General features: G+C 42.3%; 1 protein-coding gene across 1 annotated transcript; it reads left to right on the plus strand.

The window, feature by feature from the left end:
- Positions 1–6,284: 6,284 nt before the first annotated feature.
- TMEM71 (transmembrane protein 71) lies at positions 6,285–24,211 on the plus strand. The gene is made up of 9 exons (XM_065397647.1): positions 6,285–6,345; positions 8,096–8,156; positions 9,915–10,127; positions 11,993–12,165; positions 13,487–13,672; positions 15,189–15,264; positions 17,679–17,736; positions 22,673–22,695; positions 24,049–24,211. The coding sequence occupies exons 1-9, from the start codon at positions 6,300–6,302 to the stop codon at positions 24,209–24,211; spliced, it is 999 nt and encodes a 332-aa protein (XP_065253719.1). The 5' UTR covers positions 6,285–6,299.
- Positions 24,212–25,298: the final 1,087 nt, after the last annotated feature.

Consider the following 25,298-nt stretch of genomic DNA (forward strand, 5'->3'; position numbering starts at 1 on the left):
CCTCACTAACTTCAGGGTTTCCCCCTTTCTCCAATCCCCTTACCAGGAGTAAGTCTCCAAACCCTGGGAAGTCCCTCCCTATGAGCACCGGGTATGGGAGTTTAGGGACTACACCTGCTGCTACCTCAGTAGTGTTCCCCTGAATCTCGATTTTTACTGGGATGGTAGGGTAATAACCAACTGTCCCAGGGACGCAGGTTATCCCCGTATGCTTAGCCCACAGCAGCTGACTATGCTTCACGAGCTTCCCTGAGACAAGCGTGATAGCACTCCCCGAATCAACCAGTGCTGTGATCTCTACCCCATTTAGTTTCACTGGTCTGGTATACATATGTGGGGTTAGTGAGACCCCCACAAGGTGGATTAGGGAGCATGGGTCTGCCCAGTTCCCCAGGTTACACTGCATAGGCTCCTCAGCATTGGGACACTGTGCAGCTATGTGTCCCCACTCCCTGCAGGCATAACATCTGTATGGAGCCCTAAGCGTTCCCCGGTCTCTTGGTTTGGGCAGTCTAACATCCCGATCCTCTTCTCCCTCAGTGCTCCGACTCTTTGTGGCCTCTAGTGGGCCTTCAGCCCCTCTCTTTTTCCACCTGGGCCCTCTTGGTGGCCCAGTCACCCGAGCTTTGGGGCTTGGTGCTGCTAATTTAACCCGGGATGCCTCTTCCTTAACTGGTCGGGTCAGCTCCCTCGCCGTCCTTCGCCTCTCTACCAATGCGACGACCTCGTCGTAGGTGCAGGGTTCGTTCTGGCTTACCCAGGCGCGAAGGTCTGGCAGTAGTCCCCTCATGTATTGGTCAATGACCAGAACCTCTAGTATCTCTTCTGGATTCCAGGACTCAGTTCGCAACCACTTTCGTGCGAGATGGATGAGGTCATACAATTGGGACCACGGAGTTTTATTTTCCTGGTACCTCCACTCGTGATACCGCTGGGCCCGCACTGCAGTCGTTACCCCAGATCTGGCCAGGATCTCTGCTTTCAGCTGGGAGTAGTCTGCTGCAGCCTCTTCAGGCAGATCATAGTAGGCCTTCTGGGCCTCCCCACACAGGAATGGGGCAAGGATGCCAGACCACTGATCTCGAGGCCAGGTCTCCCGTAGGGCTGTCCTCTCAAAGGCCAGAAGGTATGCCTCTACATCATCCTCCCGCATCATTTTCTGCAGCCAATGACTGGCCCGAATGAGCCACATCCCATCATGGCCACGGTTCAGCTCTGTAAGGGTCTTTACCTGGCTTACCAGTTCTCGCAACATAGCTCGGTCTTGAGCAGCCTGGTCCATCAGCAGGCGATTAGTCTCTTGCTGCAGCCGCACTGCCTCCTGTTGGGCGGCTGCCTGGACACGGGTAGCCTCCTGCTGGGCCGCCATAGCTTGTATCAGTGCCCGCACTACATCATCCATTGTGGTGAAAAAATAAATAAACCCTCTCCTTTTTTTTTTTTTTTTAAATCACCCTTCTTCCGCCACGCTGTGCACCCCAGATCCCACCCCTGACACCAGTTGTGACAAAGTTCCTCCTCTACCTTGGTGGGTCCTGCACTTATTGGCGGATTTGCTCGCTTCACAGATTCACCCTGTGTGTCAGGAAACAGTCCAGAGACCTTCCCCTCTGGTAGAAGCTATAGTCCAGGTCAGTTCCTCCTGTGTTTGATCAGGAGTTGGGAGGTATGGGGGGAACCCGGGCCCGCCCTCTACTCCGGGTTCCAGCCCAGGGCCCTGTGGACTGCAGCTGTTTAGAGTGCCTCCTGGTACAGTTGCATGACACCTACAACTCCCTGGGCTACTTCCCCATGGCCTCCTCCCAACACCTTCTTTGTCCTCACCACCGGACCTTCCTCCTGATGTCTGATAACGCTTGTACCTCTCAGTCCTCCAGCAGTATACCTACTCACTCTCAGCTTCTTGCACACCTCTTGCTCCCAGCTCCTCTCGCACACTTCCTCTCCTCTGGCTCCCACTGGCTTGGCTGGAGTGAGCCCTTTTATTGCATCAGAGGGGCCTTAATTAGAGTCAGGTGCTTAACTGCCTCACCTGACTCTTAGCAGGTTAATTGGAGTCAGGTGGTCTATTAGCCTGGAGCAGCCCCTGCTCTGGTCACTCAGGGAACAGAAAACTACTTATCCAGTGGCCAGTATATCTCCCTTCTGCTACTCTGCTGTTCCCAACTGGCCTGGGTCTATCACAATATCTACAGGCCACCTACTTTTAGAGAAAAACAGGAATTTATGCCCTATTTTAGAACTCAATCTTAACTATAGGGACACTACCATGAGTCACTATAATATAGATACAATAGTTTCAGATAGGAATTTGATTTTTTTTTAAAGTTGACGGTGCATCTTTAACATAGACAGATGTGTATTTTTAATACTTGTGTGCTTAGTAAAATTACAGTAAAGGCATATTTTTCTGGAACACAAGACATTCAGATCAAAACAGATAATGGTTTCCTTCATCTTTGTTCCACTATACGAAGACTTCATGCTGGTGGTGGTTTTATTCAGACTGTTGCAAAGTTCATGCAACCATGGAAGCGTTAGTCATTTGGGGCTAAATTTAATCCTTGGGGTAAATTCACTGAAGTCAAGGAAGTTCCACCAAGGATGAATTTGGCCCTCAGTTTTCAGTATGGAGTGGAAGGACCTTAAGTGAAACATTTCAGATGGGTGAGGCAATACTGAAAGGCTTTTGTAATAACCTGTGCCCGATTACTGCTGTGTTTTTTTAACTTGGCAGCTTGCTTTCATTTATTGTGAGTACATCAACAGAAGGCATTTTTTTCAGTTTCTTCACGAAGAAAATGAAGTTGGATATTACATATTTGTCTTTCATAGTACTATTCATCTATTATCCTTCTGTCTGATATACATAACGTCATAGCAGTCAGAGACAGAAAATATTTATCAGGTCATTTTATTCCTCTGCCTGAATAGGATTGGTCCCTACAACAGTGTAATTTTAAATTACCCAAGTGATGGGGTTTCTACCATTTCCCTTTGGAGACTATTCTACAATCCAATAATTCTGAATGTTAAAACTAGTCATTCAGACTAAATTTATTTCAGTTGGAATTAGTGGTATTCTTTCTTCTGTCGTTTTATGCATCATTGAAGTGTAGTGGCTATGGCTTCGTTTATAAATGTTTCCCTGGACATATTTATTTCATCCTCCAAAGTACTTTTACCTAACGTTTGCATAATTCTGTTATGATCAGCCACGGTGTGGTTGTTGAAAAACAACTGACCTGTTACTTCACTATGAAATATTAACAGATGTTTCCTCTGTACAACAGTGCTCTTGGATGGAATTTTGTTAACATTCAGGGATTTTGGCGGGTAAGATAGGATTATTTTAGGCATAGTAATGCAATGAAAGCCTTCAAGTCTCACAACATTAGTGTTATGAATACATGACTGTAAAGTATACTGAGTCATAACTGTATCAGATTTATAAATAAAAGATATGGTAAAAAGTTGTATCACTTGTTTTTACAAGCATCACAGACAAGGTGCTGATTTTGTGCACCATGATATAAATAGAATAGAAAACCGTTATTTAAAGCTGGCATATCTTGCATTTTGCAACACCCTGCGGAGTTGTTCACTTGCCTAATCTTAATCTTCAGTTTACTCTTCAAAATGAATGCTTGTGATGTGAGGCCACTTAACAGGAAGAATGACCTCATTCTGCCTCTTTGCTTTTGATTGCACAGTCTGTTTTCGAAAGGAAACAAGGGGCTTTATAGACCTGCCTTTTCGAAGACTTCAGAGCTATTCTGTTCCAGGAAGCAGCATAAGGAGCACCCTACAGTTGCATTCCAGAGTCTCTTTTTGATGAAAAACTTCTTGCATACGTTTGTTAATAGTGAAATGGCTTTTCCAGGTTTGGAAGATTTTACATATGTTGATGTTTTATTACTTTGATCAACTGAGGAATAACTGAGCCCTGGATTTCTCCATCTACAGTCAGCTCTTCAAGAAGCTTTACATTTCTATGAATGCTTTCATCACTTCCAGTAAAGAGAATAGACTAAAATACCCTTCAAAAAGTGACATGTATGAACAAATAAAATTATTCCTCATAGACATTATTGTATGTCAAAAGATAAGAGAGTAATATTTGTTATCTGAATAGGTTAAATACTTGGGCTTAAATAATTTTAATTATGTGTGTTGATACATATTGATGTAAATATTTACAGTGTAGAGTGCAACATGCGCAAGGGATTGGCTAGTTACCAACTGAGGGTATCATTGTTTTAAGGACCAGTTTGATTATCACCAAGGAAAATGATTAAAATAAATTGTTTTGTACATTCTGAGTAGAAAGACAGAAGCTTTCATGCTTACATTTTAGTGATTTGAATTTCAGAACTGGGCAGTGTTGTAGACTCAATAAACTTTGATTTGAATGATTGCTGACTTGCCTTTAGCTTTGTTTCATTTTCAGTGAGGTTGTTCATATTTGGCCTTTTCTCATATGTTAGTTTAAAAGGTATTTGTTGAACTACAGGCCTCATTTTAATGTGTTGTGGGTCACAAATATTACTTAATGTTAAGTATTATTTAAAGTAATTGCAAAGTGGCAATTGATATGAATAATTGCTTGGCAGAATTAGATTTTTTTATTTTGATGCATAATATCAATGTTTATTTTACAGACAAGGTGGGTGAGGTCGTATCTTTTATCGGACCAACTTCTGTCTGGTGAGAGAGACAAGTTTGGTCTGATAAAACAGATCAAACAGAAGTTGGTCCGAGAAAAGATACCACTTCTCCCAATTATACACATCTTCAAGCACAGTTTAAGAGCACTTGTGATTTACAAAGCAATGTTTTTCAGATTTACAGATAGACAAAGTAAGAAAAATGCTGCTTGAGAACTTATTAGCGTTTTTTTTCACACACTTTGTCTGTCTAATATCCTGGGACCAACATGGCTACAACTACACTGCATACAAATATTTATTTTAAGCATTTTTTAAAATTTTTGTTTATTTACATTTCCACAGTTATGTGAAATTATGGTGTAAGCATATTTTTTTCTATTTTTATTTATTTAAATTTTCAGTTGTGGGAAATTATAGGGGGAAATCACACAATGGAGGGCAGACAATTATTTAAACGATAGTAGACATTGAGATTCTATAAGATAAAGCTTTATAACCATTAAAACACAAAATATCAACATCACATTTCAAAATATACAAAGTAAATATCCTGAAATCAAATGCTAATAAGTTCTCAAGCAGCATTTTTCTTACTTTGCCTATCTGTAAATTTGGATTATTATGAGTGAAAATATTTTTTCATTGGTGTGTGTGTACAGTGAAGTCAACGTTTACTGACATTTACAGACAAAAATCTAATCCTTTCAAGCCTAACAATAAATAAAAGTGGGACTGTGTAAAGTGCTGTCTGCAAAATGAAGTGCATATACTTTCTCCAGTGTTGTCAAGATTCTGGGAAAGCAATTCTGTGTAAAATCATTGCACAGAAAAACATTGCTTTGTAAATCACAAGTGCTCTTAAACTGTTCTTGAAGATGTGTATAATTGGGAGAAATACATCACATTCCCACTAATCTGCATATGGAGATGCATTTCTCCCTCACATCTTATCCTAAACAGATTTGTAGTGTTGCTACATGCTGTTAAACAGCTGTTAGGTTTCCCCTGAAGTTGTCCTGCCTCTCAGTGATGGGTGGTGTGATCCCTACATATAAACCATAGTCACCCGAGTAATTTTAATGAGACTACTCACAGGCCTAAGTATTTGCAGGGTAGAAACCATAGATTGTATACCAGTTTGTAAAGTGCACTGTGATATTCTCTCATGCAAGGCCCTAGAAACATGTAAGATATTGTATGTAAACTTTATTTCTCATTCAGTGCTTTTTATTGTACATAACAGTGATTCAAAAGCATATTATTGAGAAAATAAAGTAAAAACTGTAGTGCACATAGGACAATTGTAAGTCTATACTGTACATCATGGATTTAAATATTAGTTAAGAGATCACAGTTGCAGATTGCAAGGAAACTGCAATTGATCAAATAGAGTTTGAGCCTGGGCCTGCAGGCCCTATTTGAACAAATTTGCTCTTGAAATCAATGAGGAAGGATGGCAGGATCAGACTCACATCGAATGGAATACAGCATAATTAGTAATGTAATGACCATTCCTGATTATACCTTGCAGCTCTCTGTTTTCAATAAATACCAACTTTCCTTTAAAATCTCTTGCAGATAATCTGTGATACATGTAGCTCCAGAGAGTTTGCAACAGACCTTTTCAAGATGTATCGAATATCCCAACTAATGTCAACACCAGCAGCAAGTAAATGTATGAACATTTCTCTGGGCTTTCTTAACAGGGATTGTGTCCTTACACAGGAGGGATTGCCTTCTAAAGTGAATATGAATTTCTTTCTTTGAATGTAATGTTTTCTCATTGATTGAAAAGTCAAGATTTTACAGAGGTTTTTGTATAAAATTGTAAAGAAGAGAATATTTCAGCAGCCACTAATGTATATAAAATACAAATCTGTAATGTGTAAATATAGAAAACACTCACTCTTTGTGACCGTTCCATACAAACAGCTGTGTGATATTCTGACAATTGCCATTCCATGTGGTTGCACCGCTAACAGGAGCCTTGTCCGGTTGCCTTTTTCCCCAAAATGTCCCCCTCCATTCTTCACTTCACCTCATCAGTGAGCCCAGATCCCATCTCTAGACCCATCTCCTTTTGTGGATGAATGACTCTGTAGCAGGGTTATCTCTTCAGTCTGCAGGCCTATGGCTCTAGTCTCTTCCAGTTCAATGTGTCAGGGAATGCCATGAATGGGATTCAGCTGGGTCAGCCTTCTTGTCTGTAACCCCCTATTCCTGCCCATCATAGGGCTAGGCATAGGGGAATCTGGGGTGATTAGGGGGACCCAGGCCCTCCCGCTCCACCAGAGCCCTGAAATGTGATAGCATGGGCTGGCCTACTCTGGGCCCATCTCCTGATCACCTTTGCCTGGACCACTTCCTACCCCACCCAATGTCTCAGTTTGGGGCCTGGCTGCTATTTGATTATTGTCCATTGCTCCAAACCCCAGAGTCTCAGGACTGATGTAGGCAACTCTCTGGTGCTTCTGCACACAGTTCTCCCTATTGCTGGAGTGATGCCTCAAATGAGGGGTGGAAAGACTCACAGCCAGACCTCCTCAGTAAGCGCTCCTTCTCCTCCTCTGTCAGGACACAGCACTGCTCCTGGAAATGACTTTTCACTTCCCCACTCCCGAGCTGCTGAAACTTTTTTATACCATGCTTGGCAGTGCATGATGGGCAGAGCTTTCCTGGCTCTGTACTGCTCCAGCCTTTCCCCTGCCTCGGCTGTAGAGAGGAGTTTGTAAACCCCATCATAGACTCAGATTACTTAATCACCTAATCCTTGTGACACTGAGCGTAGGACCTTGCAGGTTTGAGCCTTCACATAACATCGAAATCCTACTTCCTAGATGTCTCCATAGTCCTGTGATCAATCATTATCCTCAAATCTTTGCCATTGTTGCCATAACGGCTCCTGCTGTGCCGCATCTACAGATGCCCACTTGCATGATACCTTATCATAGTAATGGTGTGACCCATTAATGCCACCACATAATTGTTATAGGAGAACCTGAGCACTGCTGGTAGAATCAATCAGTGAGTGAGTTGTTCATGATGTGAATTAGACAATACCATTAAAAGTGCTGGACCTATTCCCTTGTATGTGCCTGGATTTACTTCCCACAAGACACAAAACTGTGCAGTACATTGGCAGCTTGGATTTATTGACTGTAATCAGCTTTGATTCATGCTACTCTTTTTGGAATGATGCTATACAAGCCTAAATTATATGAGGTTTCATTTTATCTACCCACCATCACTCTGTTTTCTTTCCTTTAGTCTCTTTTCCTTTCCTAATTTTCTTCTCCTTTTTTCTTTTCAATTTCATCAAGACATATTGTTAGTGAAAACCAGTCAGCTGGTTCAACTGTCGCTTGAAATGTCTGTGTGGTGAGCCGATGCTGGGACTTCTCCTTATCTGGTCTTTGTCTCAACAGGTTCTTCAGTGTTTGATAAACAGCCCAGGCAAAGTCTGTCCCCTGAACACATTTTGCCAAGGTATGGAGTAAAACTATCCTTTGTTTCATTTTATTTTTCCTTTGGGTTTGAAAAACATTTCTAAAATTCCTATTTAAACTATTTATGATTAGGGTGCTATTACCACACTAAAGCATGGCCGCATTGCATTTCACAGCTATCACTGTGCTGCAAATCTATGGCCACTTGAAACGTCAAAGCTACAGTGGGGATAGAATTCAGATACTCCTGCTTGAAATACACAGGCCCCAACCACTTGAACTAAAGTAGAATCCCCATGAAGTGGCTGTAGCATATGGTATATGACACAGTTGTTCATTTCAAATTCTGTCCAGCAGAGGGCAGTGGTGCATGCCCACCCCTAGCCCTTGCATTACAATACTGTCATCTCTTGTCCCTGGTAGAGATCTTTCTACAATTATTTATTACTCACCTCTTTCCAGTTTTCAAGAACTTGATGAGTTTCCCACTATCTCTGGGACTGTTTGCTGAAAGATCTATAGCTGCTTGTACTGATACTGACAAATGTATATCGGGATTAGTGCCTGACCCTGCAAAGTGCTGAGCACTCTCAAATCCCAATGAAGTCACTCAGAGTTGTGAGTACTCAGCACCTCACAGGATTGGGGCCCAATTCCAAAATCAGGAACATACATTATGCCTACCTAACAGCCCCCTTGTGTTCCAGTGGGAAAAGTTACTCACTTCTGTCTTAAATACTTGTCTAGTGTTGTGTGTTATTCAACAGTTGCTACATTTCACTCCAGAGATGGTTGCATTTCAGTGATGGGTGAAGCGATCTCTGTGCATAGTTTGTATATCATTTTGTTACAGTTTGTGAGTGAGTGGCCTCCTCCATCCTTGTGGCCTCAGGGTGGCCCTACAAGCAGCCCCTTGCCTCAGTTTCCCCCTTAAAGGGGCTTCTTAGATAAACTCCACACAGGCTTTCATGAATCCAATAACAACAGCCCACCTTAGGGTCTGATTTTATTCACAAGAAGTTCACAAATAAACAGACATCTTCCACTCCAGTTTTAAGCTGGGAACAGCCCCTCCTCCTAAGAGCGATGTCTTTTTTCTCTCTGAGCAGCTGGAGAAGATGCAAGGCCTGGCCTGCTTTCTTTGCTTTCTTCTCATGAGAAAACAAATCTTCCAGCCAGGGCTTCCTACCCAGCCACAACTCCCAGTGTCCCCAGCTGGAGAAGGGACCACAGCCAGAGACTCACTTCCTGCAGCTTCTTCCCTCTGTCTGTTTCTCTCTGAGCATTCCCCCCCCCCCCTTCTCTGAAGCTTCCTGATGCGCTTTATAGGGCAATCAGGTGAGCCTTGCTCCTGCGTGCCTCCTTAGTAATCAGGGCTGGCTGTCCCCAGGCCTCTAGTCCATAAGGGCAAACCACCCTATTACACAACTCTATAGTGTTCTGGGAGCTATTCAAATGAAAAGTGATGTGTACTGCTAGAAGAGGGCCTCATCCTCCCGACTGAACTAACCTTGTTATCTCTAGACTGATTCTTGCCTGCATATTTATACCTGCCTCTGGAAATTTCCACTACATGTGTCTGACAAAGTGGGTATTCACCCACGAAAGCTTATGCTCCAATACGTCTGTTAGTCTATAAGGTGCCACAGGACTCTTTGTCGCTTTTTACAGATCCAGACTAACACAGCTACCCCTCTGATATCTAAAAACATTATCATTCAATCGGTTTTTAACATTTATGCCCTTGTGCTAAACAGACATATACTAACTCAGAGGGTTTTATTTCTTTCCTTTTCAGTTACACTTATGCCTTTCTGGATAGTGACACCTCCTATGAATGTTGTTCCATAAACCCCTTGACAGGCTCTGTTTTCACATGTCGCCGTAGTCCTCGGCTTCTTACTAATGGCTATTACATTTTGACGGAAGACAGTTTTCTGTCTGATGAAGATGGTAACGTAACACTGACCCCATCACAGACAAGTGTTACCTATAAGGAGAAATTAGTTAGGTAAGTGAGTCACACAGATTTTACTTAATATTGGATGTTGGCGTTATAACTCTGGACTTAACTTGATTTCTGGCTGGCTGTCAGGGTATGACTATAATGCTCAGTATATCAGGGGACTGGACTAGATGACCTCTCGAGGTCCCTTCCAGTCCTATGATTCTATGTCTAGCTCCTTCCTTTATTTCTATACCTGGATTCCATTTTCTAATAATGATGGAACACACCAAGTAGTATAATTCAGAGAGACTGCAGTGGTTAAAATCACTTGGTCTTCAGAGTCATGCCTTATAACATTATCTCAAAAGTTTTAAGCACACAGATGTTACTGTGATTGGCGCTCTCTGCAGTAAATATAAAGGAGAGGTACAGCTGCCCAGAAATTCATGGCTTTTCACCTGTTGCTGAAATATTTAATGTTCCAAAGAGGTGACTTCAATTCTTCCAAGCATAAAAGAAGGATAAGAGCAAATCCAAAAGTAGGCATAACAGACATTTTAAAGAAATTCAAGATTTTTTTGTTTGTCTCACCTTCAAACTATCATAATTTTCAAAATATAGCAAATGTGTAATTTTCAGTGGGTCATTAGGAGGTTTGCCTGAGTGAGGACTGAGCAAAAACTGAATTGTGCTTCATGATTTCATCCAATAAATTAATGCTATATTACATATGGAAGGCTCCAAATTGTATTTGCTATAAAACATGTTTTATTTGATATGGAAATTCCTCTGGATTCTAAATATCAACTTTTATTTTTGTAATTTCATCACTCACTTGCCCAGTATTTAAAAAATTGAGGGTAGTCACTGATCCATTTTGTTATGGCCATAACCCAATACATTTGTGATGGGTCTCCTTCTGATGCTCATCAGCAGCTCAAAACTAACCAACACTGTTTCTGTGTGGATGCCTTTCTAGAGAGTTAATCGATGATGGGACACAGGCAGAACTGTAAACCTAAAGCTGCAGTTTTTAGAAATACAGCAAAACAAATGGTTTGCCCAAGGAAGAGGGACACTGCAGAAAAAGAAGTGTTACTGTCCTGCTCCCAAGAGGGTATTACCATGACGGAGAATAAAAAAGAAAATTAAAAATACAGGTTCTGTCCTGCAATCCTTACTCAGGCAAAACTTCCACATGACTTCAATAGTGGTGTTACCTGAGGAAGGATTGTAAAATATGGCCCTATAATGTTACAGTGGAAACTATTAAACCACAGAAAACCCTGGTGAAAGAAGTAAACATTGTTAGACCCATTTTACAGATGAGGAAACAATGGCATTGAGAAATTTAATGACAAGCCCAAGAGTGAACCTGTGGCAGAGCAAGGAACAGACCGCAAGATGCCTGAGTCGTAGGCCTCTACTCTAACCTCTAGACCGTGTTCCTCTTTGTGGCAGGACGCTGGCTGAGAAGCTCTTAATCAGCTCCTGCCACTCCAGCCCCAATCAAGGGGAATGGATTGGGAATGGGTGAATAGCCCTGTGCCTGCCTGGTAGCTGGCCACACCTGCCAGTCTTATTAGCCCAGAGCTATAAGGGCTGAGAGGAAGCCAGAGAAGGGGGGAAGGGAAAGGGTCAAGGTCCGGGTCTGGAACCGGAACAGCACAGAAGGAAGTGGGAGCCTCCTAGTCTGTTGTAGGCAAAGTAGTTGTGAAGCCTGTATATAGTTGGGAACTGGTGGTGGGAAACCTTTTGAGAATAAAGAGCATGGGTGTTGCACCATACTAAAGTGTCCCTGACTCATTGAAGGGGGAGGCCCAGTGGCTAAATACCCAGGGGTGCAGCGTGAACCCTGTTACACTGTTTTATAAATAAAAGTATTTTGCCTCATCCCTTTAAAACATGGTTATTTCTTTCCTTTCTAGAATATTCAGGAGAAGGAAGAAAATCCGTCGTTCTCTTGCTAGTCTGTTCAGTCTCAGTGCTTCGGATTCATGGCTCAACAGCACTGTCCTTAGCAATATGGATTGTCCTCATGTAGAGGAGATTTGGAATGATGGAGATAATAAACTAGATGCCAATCAGCACTATGGCAATGGTAAGCCCACAGTAACATCACTAGTATGTTCTGTATTTAGTTAGGCTTGTCTGTTAACGACGGGATCACTGTAGGTGGATAACGATTTCCTTGGTTTTGCAGGGGGCCTCTGCTCAAATCAGCATTTAGAGCAGTGGTTTTCAAACTGTTTTTCTGGTGACCCAGTTGAAGAAAATTTTTGATGTCCACGACCCAACGGAGCTGGGGATGAGGGGGGTCGGGTGTGGGAGGTATCTCAAGATTGGGGCAGAGGGTTGGGGTGCAGGGGTGAGGGCTGCAGGGTGGAGCCAGGAATGGGGGGGGGCTCTGGGCTGGGGCAGGGGGTTGAAGTGTGGGAGGGGGTCAGGGCTCTGGGCTGGGGCCAGGGACGAGGAGTTTGGGGTGCAGGAGGGGGCTCCGGGTTTGGGGGGGCTCAGGGCTGGGGCAGAGGATTGGGATGTGGGGTTGGGGCACGGGCTTACCTCCGGCGGCTCCCAGTCAGCGGCACAGCAGGGTGCAGAGGCAGGCTTCCCGACTGTCCTGGCACTGTGGACTGCGCTGTGCCCTGGAAGCAGCCAGCAGGTCTGGCTCTTAGGCAGAGGTGTGCAAGCAGCTCCGCATGGCTCTTGCCCGCAGGCACCGCCCTCCCCCCAGCTCCCATTGGCCGGTTCCTGGCCAATGGGAGTGTGGAGCCAGTGCTTAGGGTGGGGGCAGCGTGCAGAGCCCTGTGGCCCCCCTGCTTACAAGCCGGACCTGCTGCTGGCCGCTACCGGGGCACAGTGCAGTGTCAGAACAGATAGGGACTGCTAATTTTTAGTGGCCAGCCACCAGGGTCCCTGGGTGCTGAGGGGCGACACAGTGCCTTGCATTCTGTGACCCAGTACTGAGTTGCAACCCGAACTTTGAAAACCACTGATTTAAAGGACAGATCAGAGACAGAATTTTGCGGAGCAAATTGAGCCAGTGACATGAGATGGTAACAGTGTTTGAATCCATGGAGATCTTTATAACCTAGGAGGGCCTTTTGAAACTGACGATGAGTGAGTTTCAAAGTGACGATGAGAGATACTCCAGTAGTAAGTCTAATCATTTGGCCCATTGCTGTTTTCAGTTTGAGCTTTTTATATCCTCACTGTGTTAAAATTTATGAAGTTTTGTCCTTAATCTGCTTCTTTCCCCCTGCATTTTCCTACATATAATGGGTCTGCCGATTCCATATCACTAACAGTTCAGAGAAATCCTTGTGATTGAGTCATTTCTTCTGTTAAAAATCTATCAGCACAGATTCTCCACCCCTTTCCATTACTGTGAGCTAGGAAAGTTACAAATGTGCCTCTTGCAGATGACTCTGAATTTTCTTCTGAATGCAAAACCTGGATGTCACAAAGGCAAACGCCAGCAGCTGATGAATCTTCTTTTTCTAAAGATGTGGTGTTCATTCAGTCAAGAAAACAGTTCAGTGATTCCTCTCCGTGCTCCCAGTTTATGGTAGATGGGTATTTCCATGAAGAGACTTTGGATCATTCAAGTGAGTTATGTTCTTTCCTTCTCAGTTTGTTATTTGTAGAGCTGGTTGACATTTTTCAAGTGGAAAAACATGGTATTGAAAAATGGCCTTTTTTGAAACTGGAGATTTTTGCAAAATTTTAATTTGGAAAAAAAATCAATTTTTTCAATTAAATATAAAATTAAAACTTTTTAATTTTCTCCCCCCTCATACCCCTCTTTTTTCTTGTTCCTCCATATTCAGTGGCAAAATTGAAAGAGGAAAAAACTCAGGGAAATGGAGGGGGTAGGTAAGGGGAGGGTAAGGGAGAAGATTGGGAGAATCAAGTGTGGAGGGGGACAAAAAATGAAAAAAATCTGAAACTAAAAATGTTTGTGAAAAATTTCAAATACCTCATTCAGTGGGTTCCTTGTGAAACCCACTGAATGAAAATTATTTCAAAATTTTCAAATTGTTTCACAAAAACTATTTAACATTTGTGACCAAGTCTAAATTTCGTTGCAATAAAAATTTAACATAGAAACAACTCCCTACAAATTCTTCAGGCACACTCAAAAATATGTCAGTTTCTAACATTAGTTCTCATATTGCATGGAAATACATATAATATAATAATATATACTAATAAATTAATAATAATATATAGGTGCCTTAACTGCTCATTGGATACAATTATGTTGAGATTTTCACTTTAGATTTAATGCCTGTTTTAAGGTTTTACTATATATGAATAGTACAGTATAGCTTCCACAAATTTCTGGTACGTTGGGTGAAATATTGACTCTGCCAGAGTCAATGGCAAAACTCCAATTGACTTCAATGGAGATAGAATTTCATCCTGGTCTTTGACTGTAAAAATATTTTTTGAGGATTTAAAAATAAAATCTGTGAATAAAAATAAAAACCTGTTAATTTGTTTGAGTTATGGACATTTAAAAAAGACCCCTTGACATTTTTTGATGAATTTAAACTTTTCTTGGTCCCTTTAGCAAATAAATTCCCAAATTTTGAGATTTGTAAATTTACACTGTTCTAATTATTGCAAAATCTAAAAAACAAATTATGTTTTAATTTGTTAAGGTGATTATTTTGCATTTATGAATACTTATCATGGCCATTTCTATGTACATCCTTATGTCCATTATCAAAAATATTTGTCCAGTTAAGGAAGATTTTGTGGGAGAATATATTTTTATATGACACTTAGAACTCGATTCGGCAGACTTTACAGCTTTCAGAAAAGAGAATGCAGATGTGTAGTCTGTCTATATGGAGTATAGAATAATTGGGTTTGCCTCTAGTGGGTTTGATTTAACCCCCCATTGAAGATTCCCATTGACTTCTGTGGAGCTGGCCCATGGTGACTATCATAGTAGAGTTTTTGGTAAAGCATCTTTTTTATCACAAATACTCCTTCCTTCACTGAATTTCAGGTTCACAGTTTCAGAGGAGGGCAGCTGGAAGGAAGTAGCTACTTGTTTTCTAGTATGTTCAGAAAAAAGAATTATTATTCCTAATTTGTTTCCTTTTTTAATAGACTCCAATGCAGTGAGAAATGTCGTTTATCAAATGATTATACTGTCCATGTGTTTACTCATTTCAGTGTGTGCAAGGTAATTTTGATTTCATCTTCATTATAATCATGCTTTATATATATACACACACACGTATATAATGTCAACTTGTGAATAAAACATGACATTTAGGGCCTGGTTTTCAAAGTTAGACATGCAGTATTGCAAAGATGCATTTGCAAACAAACAAGTGCGCAAATTAGGCGTATGGATGCAGATATGATACCTATCTGGCTCTGTGCAAATGCAAGATCTGTATGCACACATCCTCTCTTAGCTTGCATAAATTAGGTGTTCAAATATATATTCCAAATTGTGCACCATAATTTAGCTTGTCTGACATATGAGTTATGCAATTAATTATATAGGAAATACTGTTGGGATATACTACCACTTTCAATTTTTTTTTTAGTTTAATTGTATTAAGTTGTAACGTATGTCTTTCAAAGAAACTTTATACGTAAATATCCTCTAAGAACTAAATTGTCTAGTTAGGCTACTTTCCCTTTCAATTTGAGGTTCATCAATTCTAATAAAATTAAGAAATGTAATTTTATGTACCTAATTTTAAAATTTAGAGAACAATGAACCCAAAAGACAAAGATGATCTTTGAGAGCTATTCACTGCACATATTACAGATTTTTATTTCTTTGACTTGATGCATAACCAAACATCCTAATTAGCAAAGTTTCTGTAAGCTGAACAAAAGAGAACTGGAGCTTTGGGAAATCCACTCTTGCTTCCTTTTCCATTCTTTGGTGCTAATTTGCTGTCTGTAGTCTTATGGTTTAGTTTTATTATTATTATAGGTGGAACATAGATCACTGCTTATAGTTAAGATTGTCTAAGCTATTTCATTCTAATGGATCACTTTCAGATGCTTATAGTTTTGTCAAGCCATTATCTCTCAGGTTGAATTTTTGCATATTTATTAATAATTTAGGAGCACTTTTTTGAGAAAAAAGAGTTTAGCTGTTTTCAAGACCACATGGCGAGACGCCCATGACCGCTTCCCCGCCTCCCCCATACTACCTATACACACTCTTTTGGGATTATGAACCTGTTTTGCGGGGTTTTTTTTTAAAGTAATCGCTCTAAGGGCCGACTTTGGTGGGCTTTGGATCATACCCTAGTGAGCTCAGTAGGGTCTGGAACTCTGAGTTTGAGTCACTGGGAAAAGGTTAGATTCAATGTCAGTGATGGGAATAGAAGAAATCCATTGAAACTGGTATCACTTGTAATGCCAACAGATTCCAGTAATTGATGGCCAGGATCAAACTTGGGACCTCTGGAGCTTAATGCATGAGCCTCTATTGCATGAGCTAAAAGATACAACTCTCTCTTAGCTAAGGCTATAACAGACTCATCAATCTCCAACTGGTCTAGGCACTAGAGGGGATAGAGTGCCACACCAAGCAGGCATGTGTTACACTGGAGAGGAAAATTTCAAAACATAGTACTACATATTCCTTGGCATTTGTTTTTTCTTAATGCATACTAGCCCAGATTCAATATATAAGAATCTTGTCATATGAAATAAAAAAAGAACGCACTTGTGAATACAGAAGTGATCAGCATCATAATGGAATTTTTGAGATACCTGGCTGCAGACAGGTGCCAAGTTTGAAATTATAGTAATGGCTCACCTGATTCTCAAAAAAACACGAATTTCTCTATCTCCTGTGACTTTCATCTATTTCCCCAGGATTCTGTAGATTCATTACAACTTCCATTAGTGTCGGAATGCTTTTTTGGGCTGTGCAAGACATATATTTGGACAGGGGATTTGAAAGTTGGAGAAGGGAACTCTTTCAGGGTAACGAAGTCCAACAAACCAATGTTCGCGACCTGATCAGGTCTTCAGCCTAGACTCTGGGCCCCATCGTCCTCCCTCGCTTTCCTTTCCCCTTCTCTGGCCTCATTCTACCATACAAGTGGCTGGTAGGGGAACCTGGGGCATCCCACTACATTGAACTCCAGCCCAGGACCCTATAACCAGCAGCCAGGGTCTGCTCAGTCCAACTTCTTGCTGCTGGTCCCCTTGGTTTCTTCCTACCATGGCCTTTCTCAGGCCCATATTAACCCTTTCCTGGCATGTGTGGGGTAAACATTCCATTACATTCCATGACACTGGTCTCCTCCCAGCCCCCGCCTCCCATCACCCATCTGGGAATATTGGGGTCCTTAGCTGAAGGACCAGAATGGTAGCTGACTGAAGGCTGATCTTGGAATGTGTGGAGTGCATATTTTATTGTGTTGACCCAATATCTGTCCATCGTACAATCTAAAAACTAGGGTATTTGTTATGGCATGCATCTGACGAAGTGGGTATTCACCCACGAAAGCTCATGGTCCAATACGTCTATAAGGTGCCACAGGACTCTTTGCTGCTTTTACAGATCCAGACTAACACGGCTACCCCTCTGATACTTGGTATTTGTTATGATTTCAGATGCTTTCTGGGAGGACGCTTTGCCACTTTGTTGGCTTTTTTGCTGCTGATAATTTTAGTTTGTAAGTAGAAACTTTCTTTATACTTGCTTTTTTGGGCTGTGCAAGACATATATTTGGACAGGGGATTTGAAAGTTGGAGAAGGGAACTCTTTCAGGGTAACGAAGTCCAACAAACCATATCTAGTGGCCAGTTTTACCCTAAGCATATGAGCAAGACCAACCAATCAGGCATCTAAGAAAAGAAATTTATCTGAACTACCTCAGAATACTGCTCACCCCTGTCTAGTGTCCCTCTCCAGCTGTCACCAATCTCTGATGCTTCAGAGAAAGGTGACCCCGCACCCGAATACATCTGGCCAATTGTGCACTGAGGGAAAAATTCCTCCCTGATCCCTACAAGTGTGTACCTGAAGCCCTGAAGCATGAGCTTAGATGATAATCATCATTTTAATGCAGAGGTACAAGTGTTGTGGGCATGTTGAGGGCAATTCAGAGCTGCTTCTTCTCCCCATAGTCCATGAAGGAAGGGAATTAACATGGGGATTCACAGTGCTTTGTGCCAACCAATATACAAAGGGAGCCCGATTCTGCCACCTTTACTCATGTGGAGTAGTACCTTTCTCACACAAAAAGCATCATTTTACTCCACAGAACTACTTGTGTGAGTAAGGTACTCTTCAACATGAGTTAGGGCAGAAGAAGACATCTAATCTTCTAATTGTATGTAGCAAACTGAAAAGTCTCATCAGAAGCCATTTGTGGTTTAGAATTATTTTCTTTCTTTGTAGTACACCGTTGTTCATGACCTAGTCACAGCAGAAGAAAAATTAGTAAGATTTCAATCTAGTTTAAGGCTCTGCTTCTCCTCTCATGTATATAGTATAATGAGTAACATATCTACCAACTAAGAAACAATAGATCATATATGTGCATAAACTGACATAAATTGAATCAGGCCTTGATTACACTACTATTCCTAATTACATGCATTGGTGTAGCTACACTAATGCAAACTCTAGTGTAGACAAGCAAAGACATTTGTACCAATGGTGATGACCCTGGTGTTTCAAACAGGTAAAAACCACTGTGTAAACGGTGGCTTTGCTTGCCTGCAGCTACACTGTTGGCTGTAGTTGGAGCAAATACCCAGTCTAGATATTGCTGATGATGCAGGAGCCATTAGTCCACTGGGAGAGGAGCTGCAATCCATTCCCTATACTTTTGAGGCCCACAGGCAACCAAAGGAGAGGAACCACAAGCCCCATTGCCAATTGCTCTAATTCTACCTCCCAGTTCATTGCTCTGCCCTCACACAGAGACCTTCAAAGAATTAATCAGCCCTCTCACAGTCCCACCATCAGTCATGCCCACCAAACATGCCTCCTTCAGATTCTGCTGCGGCTCCCAATCCCATTCCTCTCCTTAGGGTTGGGTTTCCCTTCTTCCTTCAGCTGCTCTGCTTCCTCATTCTTCTTCTGGTGCTGGATGAAGTCCAGGAGGGGCTGGGACAGTCAGTCTCTCACTCCCAGGAGAGAGGAAGCCCAGAGGGAGTCTCTTTAGTTCCCTTCTCCATCCCCATCTCATCCTAGGGAGGGGCACAGTGCTGGGTGCCAAAGAGGCCTGGCTGCAGAGCTAATTGGGGAGGAGACAGACTGCGGGCTTCAAAAGCGCTTCCGGCCCTTTAAAAGAGGGAGAGGAAGGAGCTTTGCCTGCTCCTTGTGCAGAGGAAGGAGGAAGCCCATTAGCATGTGGGTAGCCCCAAATACCTTCTTTTCCTTAGGAGGTGGGGAACAGGGAAGGACAGCCAATCAAACAGACTAGGGTGACCAGATAGAAAGTGTGAAAAATCGGGACGGGGGGGGGGGTAATAGGCACCTGTGTAAGAAAAAGCCCCAAATATCGGGACTGTCCCTATAAAATCGGGACATCTGGTCAGCCTAAAACAGACAGCCTTGTGGGTAGGTTTGAAAGCCTGAAGTCTCTGGGGAAAACCCATACAGGTAGCAACCTGACTTCAGTGGAGTTACATCAGCGTCAAACTGACAGGAGAATCAGGAGAACTCTAATGGCCAGATACTGCCACCCTTACTCATGATTACTAGTAACTTGCTCTGTGAATAGTGCCAGTGGATTTATTGGGATTTTCTACTTAGTGAGGAAAAGTGTTATAATCTGTCCCTACCTGTATAAAGTGTGCACAAATTACCATTCTTAAGAAAATCTTGACCTCTCACAATATCAGCATCTACAATTTCAACACTGATCTCCAATCTTTATACTCCATTTCCACTGCTCTGCTTCCAACATACTGATCTGTGATTCTAAAAGATAAAACTTCTGCCTGGCTTCTCCTGTTCCCTCAGGTTACACTGCACTCTTGAAAGCCTGCCCCTGATTGAGAAAAAGAAATATTGCCCTTTTGATCTCCCCTCTTGCCACACATTGAAATCCAGAGGCTCCCAGATACTTTTAGCCTCAGCAGTACCTATAAATAGTCTTAACAAATTAAGAACAGACTTCTGCTGTGTGGTCAGTGGAATTACCTTTTGTAAAGTCCACCATATGTAAAAGTGATTGCAGGATTGGGGCCTATGTCTGAGTTGGTCTCATATCATTTAGGACTTTATTACACATTAACCTTTCCACTTACTGTACTGAGAAGCAGGCCCACCGACAGGGATGGCAAAGGGGGCATTGCCATTGGGCCCGATCGATTTAAAATGGCCCAAGGGCCTCTGGCTGCCACCGCTGCCACAGTAGCGGTGGCCGGGAGCCCTGGGCGCTTTTACATCACCCAGGTGGGCTGTAGGGCTCCTAGGGGTAGTACCAGCAGCAGCAAAGGCAGCCGGGCAGGCATTTGGAAGCCCTGGCCATGCCCATTGACTGTTCTGTCCTGGGGCCTGGAATTGCTGTCGGCAGGCCTGCTGAGAAGTTTCAATCATAGACAAAACTTTAAACTAAATCAATTTGAAACAGAGAAGAAACAGACTTTATTCAGCTCCTGAGGCTAATTTACCACTTCCTTCTATGCCATTCATGCTGACCCATTAGACGATGGTTTAATAGGTTAATTTTTTCTTTTTCGCTGCATTTACTGCTAATCATGAAAAGGCAACATTCAAACACAAAGAATATTTTCATGACCACAAAGTAGCAAGAATAGCTAAAGCCTCTTGCAATACCGACTGATCACTCATTGTCATCTTTTGACCAGAAGGAGTATTGATAGAATCTCTTCATCTAAAGCTCTTAAGTATATTGAAATACTCTTGCACCGCTTACCGTAATTTGGTGGTTTTGGAAGATGTGACAAGACTGATGAAAGATGACTTGGCAGCATCTTTGGAGCAAAAGAACAGTCAATTTTAAATATATGATTCTACATGCGATTAAAGGGAAAATTCTGCCCTCAAATGCACATATATAGCTTTTATTGAACCAAGGAGAATTGTACACACACACACACACCTAAGGACACAATTTGACCCTGGAATCTAACCCAATAAAATATTGTATGTCAAGTATAAAGAAAGTTTCTACTTACAAACTAAAATTATCAGCAGCAAAAAAGCCAACAAAGTGGCAAAGCGTCCTCCCAGAAAGCATCTGAAATCATAACAAATACCAAGTATCAGAGGGGTAGCCGTGTTAGTCTGGATCTGTAAAAGCAGCAAAGAGTCCTGTGGCACCTTATAGACGTATTGGACCATGAGCTTTCGTGGGTGAATACCCACTTCGTCAGATGCATGCCATAACAAATACCCTAGTTTTTAGATTGTACGATGGACAGATATTGGGTCAACACAATAAAATATGCACTCCACACATTCCAAGATCAGCCTTCAGTCAGCTACCATTCTGGTCCTTCAGCTAAGGACCCCAATATTCCCAGATGGGTGATGGGAGGCGGGGGCTGGGAGGAGACCAGTGTCATGGAATGTAATGGAATGTTTACCCCACACATGCCAGGAAAGGGTTAATATGGGCCTGAGAAAGGCCATGGTAGGAAGAAACCAAGGGGACCAGCAGCAAGAAGTTGGACTGAGCAGACCCTGGCTGCTGGTTATAGGGTCCTGGGCTGGAGTTCAATGTAGTGGGATGCCCCAGGTTCCCCTACCAGCCACTTGTATGGTAGAATGAGGCCAGAGAAGGGGAAAGGAAAGCGAGGGAGGACGATGGGGCCCAGAGTCTAGGCTGAAGACCTGATCAGGTCGCGAACATTGGTTTGTGAATCCCCATGTTAATTCCGTTCCTTCATGGACTATGGGGAGAAGAAGCAGCTCTGAATTGCCCTCAACATGCCCACAACACTTGTACCTCTGCATTAAAATGATGATTATCATCTAAGCTCATGTTTCAGGGCTTCACGTACACACTTGTAGGGATCAGGGAGGAATTTTTCCCTCAGTGCACAATTGGCCAGATGTATTCGGGTGCGGGGTCACCTTTCTCTGAAGCATCAGAGATTGGTGACAGCTGGAGAGGGACACTAGACAGGGGTGAGCAGTATTCTGAGGTAGTTCAGAGAAATTTCTTTTCTTAGATGCCTGATTGGTTGGTCTTGCTCATATGCTTAGGGTAAAACTGGCCACTAGATATGGGTTTCAGAAAGAATTTCCCCCCAGGTCAGATTTTCAGGCATATCAGGGTTTTTTTCATCTTCCTCTTAGATGGGGTGTGGATTGTCTGCTAGGATCATCTGGGGATATCTCACCCAATTAATTTTCTGCCATTGCAGAGGCCTCGAGTATTGGTAGCACCTCACTCTGTCCTGCTCTCTGACTTGGCACAAACAGTTTACTCTCCTGAGAAATGAAATGCTTTGGTCTACCTAAAGTCACTGGGCTCAATATAGGAATATCTGGATGAAATTTAATGGCCCGTGATATGCAGGAGGCCAGACTAGATTGTCTAGTGGTCCCTGTTGGCCTTAAACTCTATAAAAACTGTTGGAATCAGGACATACACATTAATTTTGACATTTTCTTGCAGGAAATAATTGAAAGACTGAATCGGTAAGTAGAACGCTATAAAGGATTGTAGGGTAAGGAAAAAAAAATACTCCGGAGAAGAGTGAACCATTCATTCAGATAACGAAGTCTGCACTCACCAGCTCAGCTGTGACTTTGTCAGAGTTTATGAGCTAATCCTGGTTAGACTTGCTCACTACTGGAATGGAAGACCTTCAAAAAAAAAACAGGTGCTTAGGAAGAGGTTTGGGTGATTCAATAGGTTGCAATCCTGATTCTAAGTTTGCATTGTGTTAATATGCTGCTGAGGGTGCTGTCTGTAGGATGAGCTGTACAACTAAAGTATTGTCCATTTGTGCTGAAAAGATCCCATGGACCTTTTCACCAGAAATGGGTGTTAGCCCTAGTATCCTCATCAGATTTCAGGATAACTAATCCCATCTAAACCTCCTTTCTGGTTTTATTTGGATAAAGTATTCTTCATTTTCTACCCTAACTACTGAATAGTTTGGGCTGTTAAACAATTGCTGTGTCTCAGCACAGAGGCGGTTGCATTTCAGTGTGCCGGATTTGGACACAGAGATGCAGGGCCAGGTCCCTGAGCTGCTGTACATTAGTGTGGCTCCAGTGAATGAATAGAGTTACACTAATTTACACAGGCTGAAGATTTAGGCCCTAATAGCTTACAAAGCCCTTTGAGATTCTTCTCCCCTCTAACTTCTCTCCCTTCCAGTCCCATTCCCAATCCTATGACTTATTTCCAGCTCCCAGTTCTGCAGTACTCCTAATGCTTAGCTCATTATAGATCCAGGATCCTGAAACCAGTTTCCCCATGCTAAGGGGAGACAAACTGGCCCTTCCAGTGTGGCCCTCTTGCTCCGCAGTGGAAAGAGACACAGAAGGGGTGGCGCTAATATCAAAATACCCTCTAGAACCTCCTCCTCCCATTTGTCTAGTGAGGAGCAGGAGGAAGAGTGGGGCTGTGGTCTGATCTATGTTCCCTCAGCACCTGGAGGTAACAGCCCTGTTTTAGGCTCCCTTGTTGTGCTCAGTTGAGGAACTGAACTGCGGCTGCATACTTGCAGATCCCACTTGGAGAAGCCATGAGATAACATATATAAAAAGGACATACACCCTGAGATAGAAGCATCTGAGAATTTCACAGAAAAGTTTTGACCATTCTTTCAGTCTTCCTCAAGGCTAGGAAGAAAAATGTGCATCCCAGTCATCAAGTGTACCAATTAGTTTACAGCATCCCTTGTTGGAAATTAGATGGCAAACATTGTCCTATAAACATTGTCCCTTGCTTTTCATAAACACATAAAAGCAGACAAGTTCTCAATGTAATTTTCAGTATTTAATTAACAAATTTCACTCTTCTTTCCTCACCAAATCTAGGTTTGCCAGCATGTACAGATCACTTATCTGGAGCCATTTTTCTTTTGCTCGTGAGAAACTATCAGAATTTTCAGAGCTCTTCCTCCCAATAACACAAAATCATTTTATTTGGACTGTACTTGGATCCTTTCACAGTTTGCTAGGAAGCCAGGCTTTACACTAGTTTTTTTTTACACCCAATCCTGCAAGCAGAACCATGCAGGCAGACCCCTGTGCCCACATGGAACCCCTTGATGCCAGTGGGGCTTTGCATAGGCACAGAGGTCACCCAAGCTTTGTAACTTGCAGGATTTGGGGTCTTGGAGACTAAGATAGTGGGAAAAAAATGTCTAGCAAGCCCTACAAATCCATCTTTTGTTGATGTCTAAACCGTTTTCACTAATGTTGCTGCTCTGGCCATAGAACATGCATTACAGTCTTGAAATAACCTGTTGTCAAACTGTTTAAAAGCTGAGAATGGTTCTGGATAGTGGTGAATTGGACAATATACTTAAAACGCTTCAGGCCTTCATTGTCTCATCCCTGCCACAGCCTTTTGGCCTTTATTTCTATTCTGGGTTCTTTCCCAGTGATTTTGAAGACAGAAAAATGAGTGTTAGAAACACAAGAAAAGAGAGAAGGGAAATTAATTGTGCCAGAATAGTGCTTCCTATCAGAGACCAGAAGTCTCTTCAGAAAAGTCAGGAGTCAGAGGGTTGGAAGAGCTGCTGGATACGCCAGAATCATATGGTTAACGTAACACATAAAGAGTCCATGACCTTTATTTTTAAAGCATTGAACCTTATTTTTCTGATATTGGATTTAAGAGACAATGCTAAACATTAATCCCCTTGAGTGACCAGCGATCACTGTTCTGTGACTACACTATTTCATAACTAGTTTGTTATACCTACCAAGTATTCCAGTTTAGCTAACACAGTGTAAAATTTCATCTTCCCGTGCTATAAAATGATGAAAATGTGATTGCGTAGTATTGTCTACAAAATCTTTCTGCCATCGCTGCTTCTGGTCTGCTTATCCCCCATTGTGCTAAAACTGGCACCAGTGGTGCCACAGTTGCTAAATCTGAGCAGTAATGCTGCCTGTGGAAAGGCCAACTCCACAGGTGGGATGCGAACAGGCTGGCAAGCATAGCAGAAGTATCTGTAAACTTTTGTAAAAATTAATTTTCAAAAATTGAAGGTTCTAATGAAGGAAAAAATGAAATGATAAATCACAGTTCAGCTGCCTGTATTTTTATAGTTACTCAC

The sequence above is a fragment of the Emys orbicularis genome, chromosome 2 (genome assembly GCF_028017835.1).
Source record: "Emys orbicularis isolate rEmyOrb1 chromosome 2, rEmyOrb1.hap1, whole genome shotgun sequence".
Classification (NCBI taxonomy): Eukaryota; Metazoa; Chordata; order Testudines; family Emydidae; genus Emys; species Emys orbicularis.

What these genes read in the sequence shown, in the direction of transcription:
- TMEM71 (XM_065397647.1), top strand. Translation starts at nt 6,300, where the DNA reads ATGTATCGAATATCCCAACTAATGTCAACACCAGCAGCAAGTAAAT. An exon ending in TATAAGGAGAAATTAGTTAG is followed by an intron (nt 10,128 to 11,992) that starts GTAAGTGAGTCA and finishes TTTCCTTTCTAG; the next exon opens with AATATTCAGGAGAAGGAAGA. An exon ending in CTCATTTCAGTGTGTGCAAG is followed by an intron (nt 15,265 to 17,678) that starts GTAATTTTGATT and finishes TTATGATTTCAG; the next exon opens with ATGCTTTCTGGGAGGACGCT.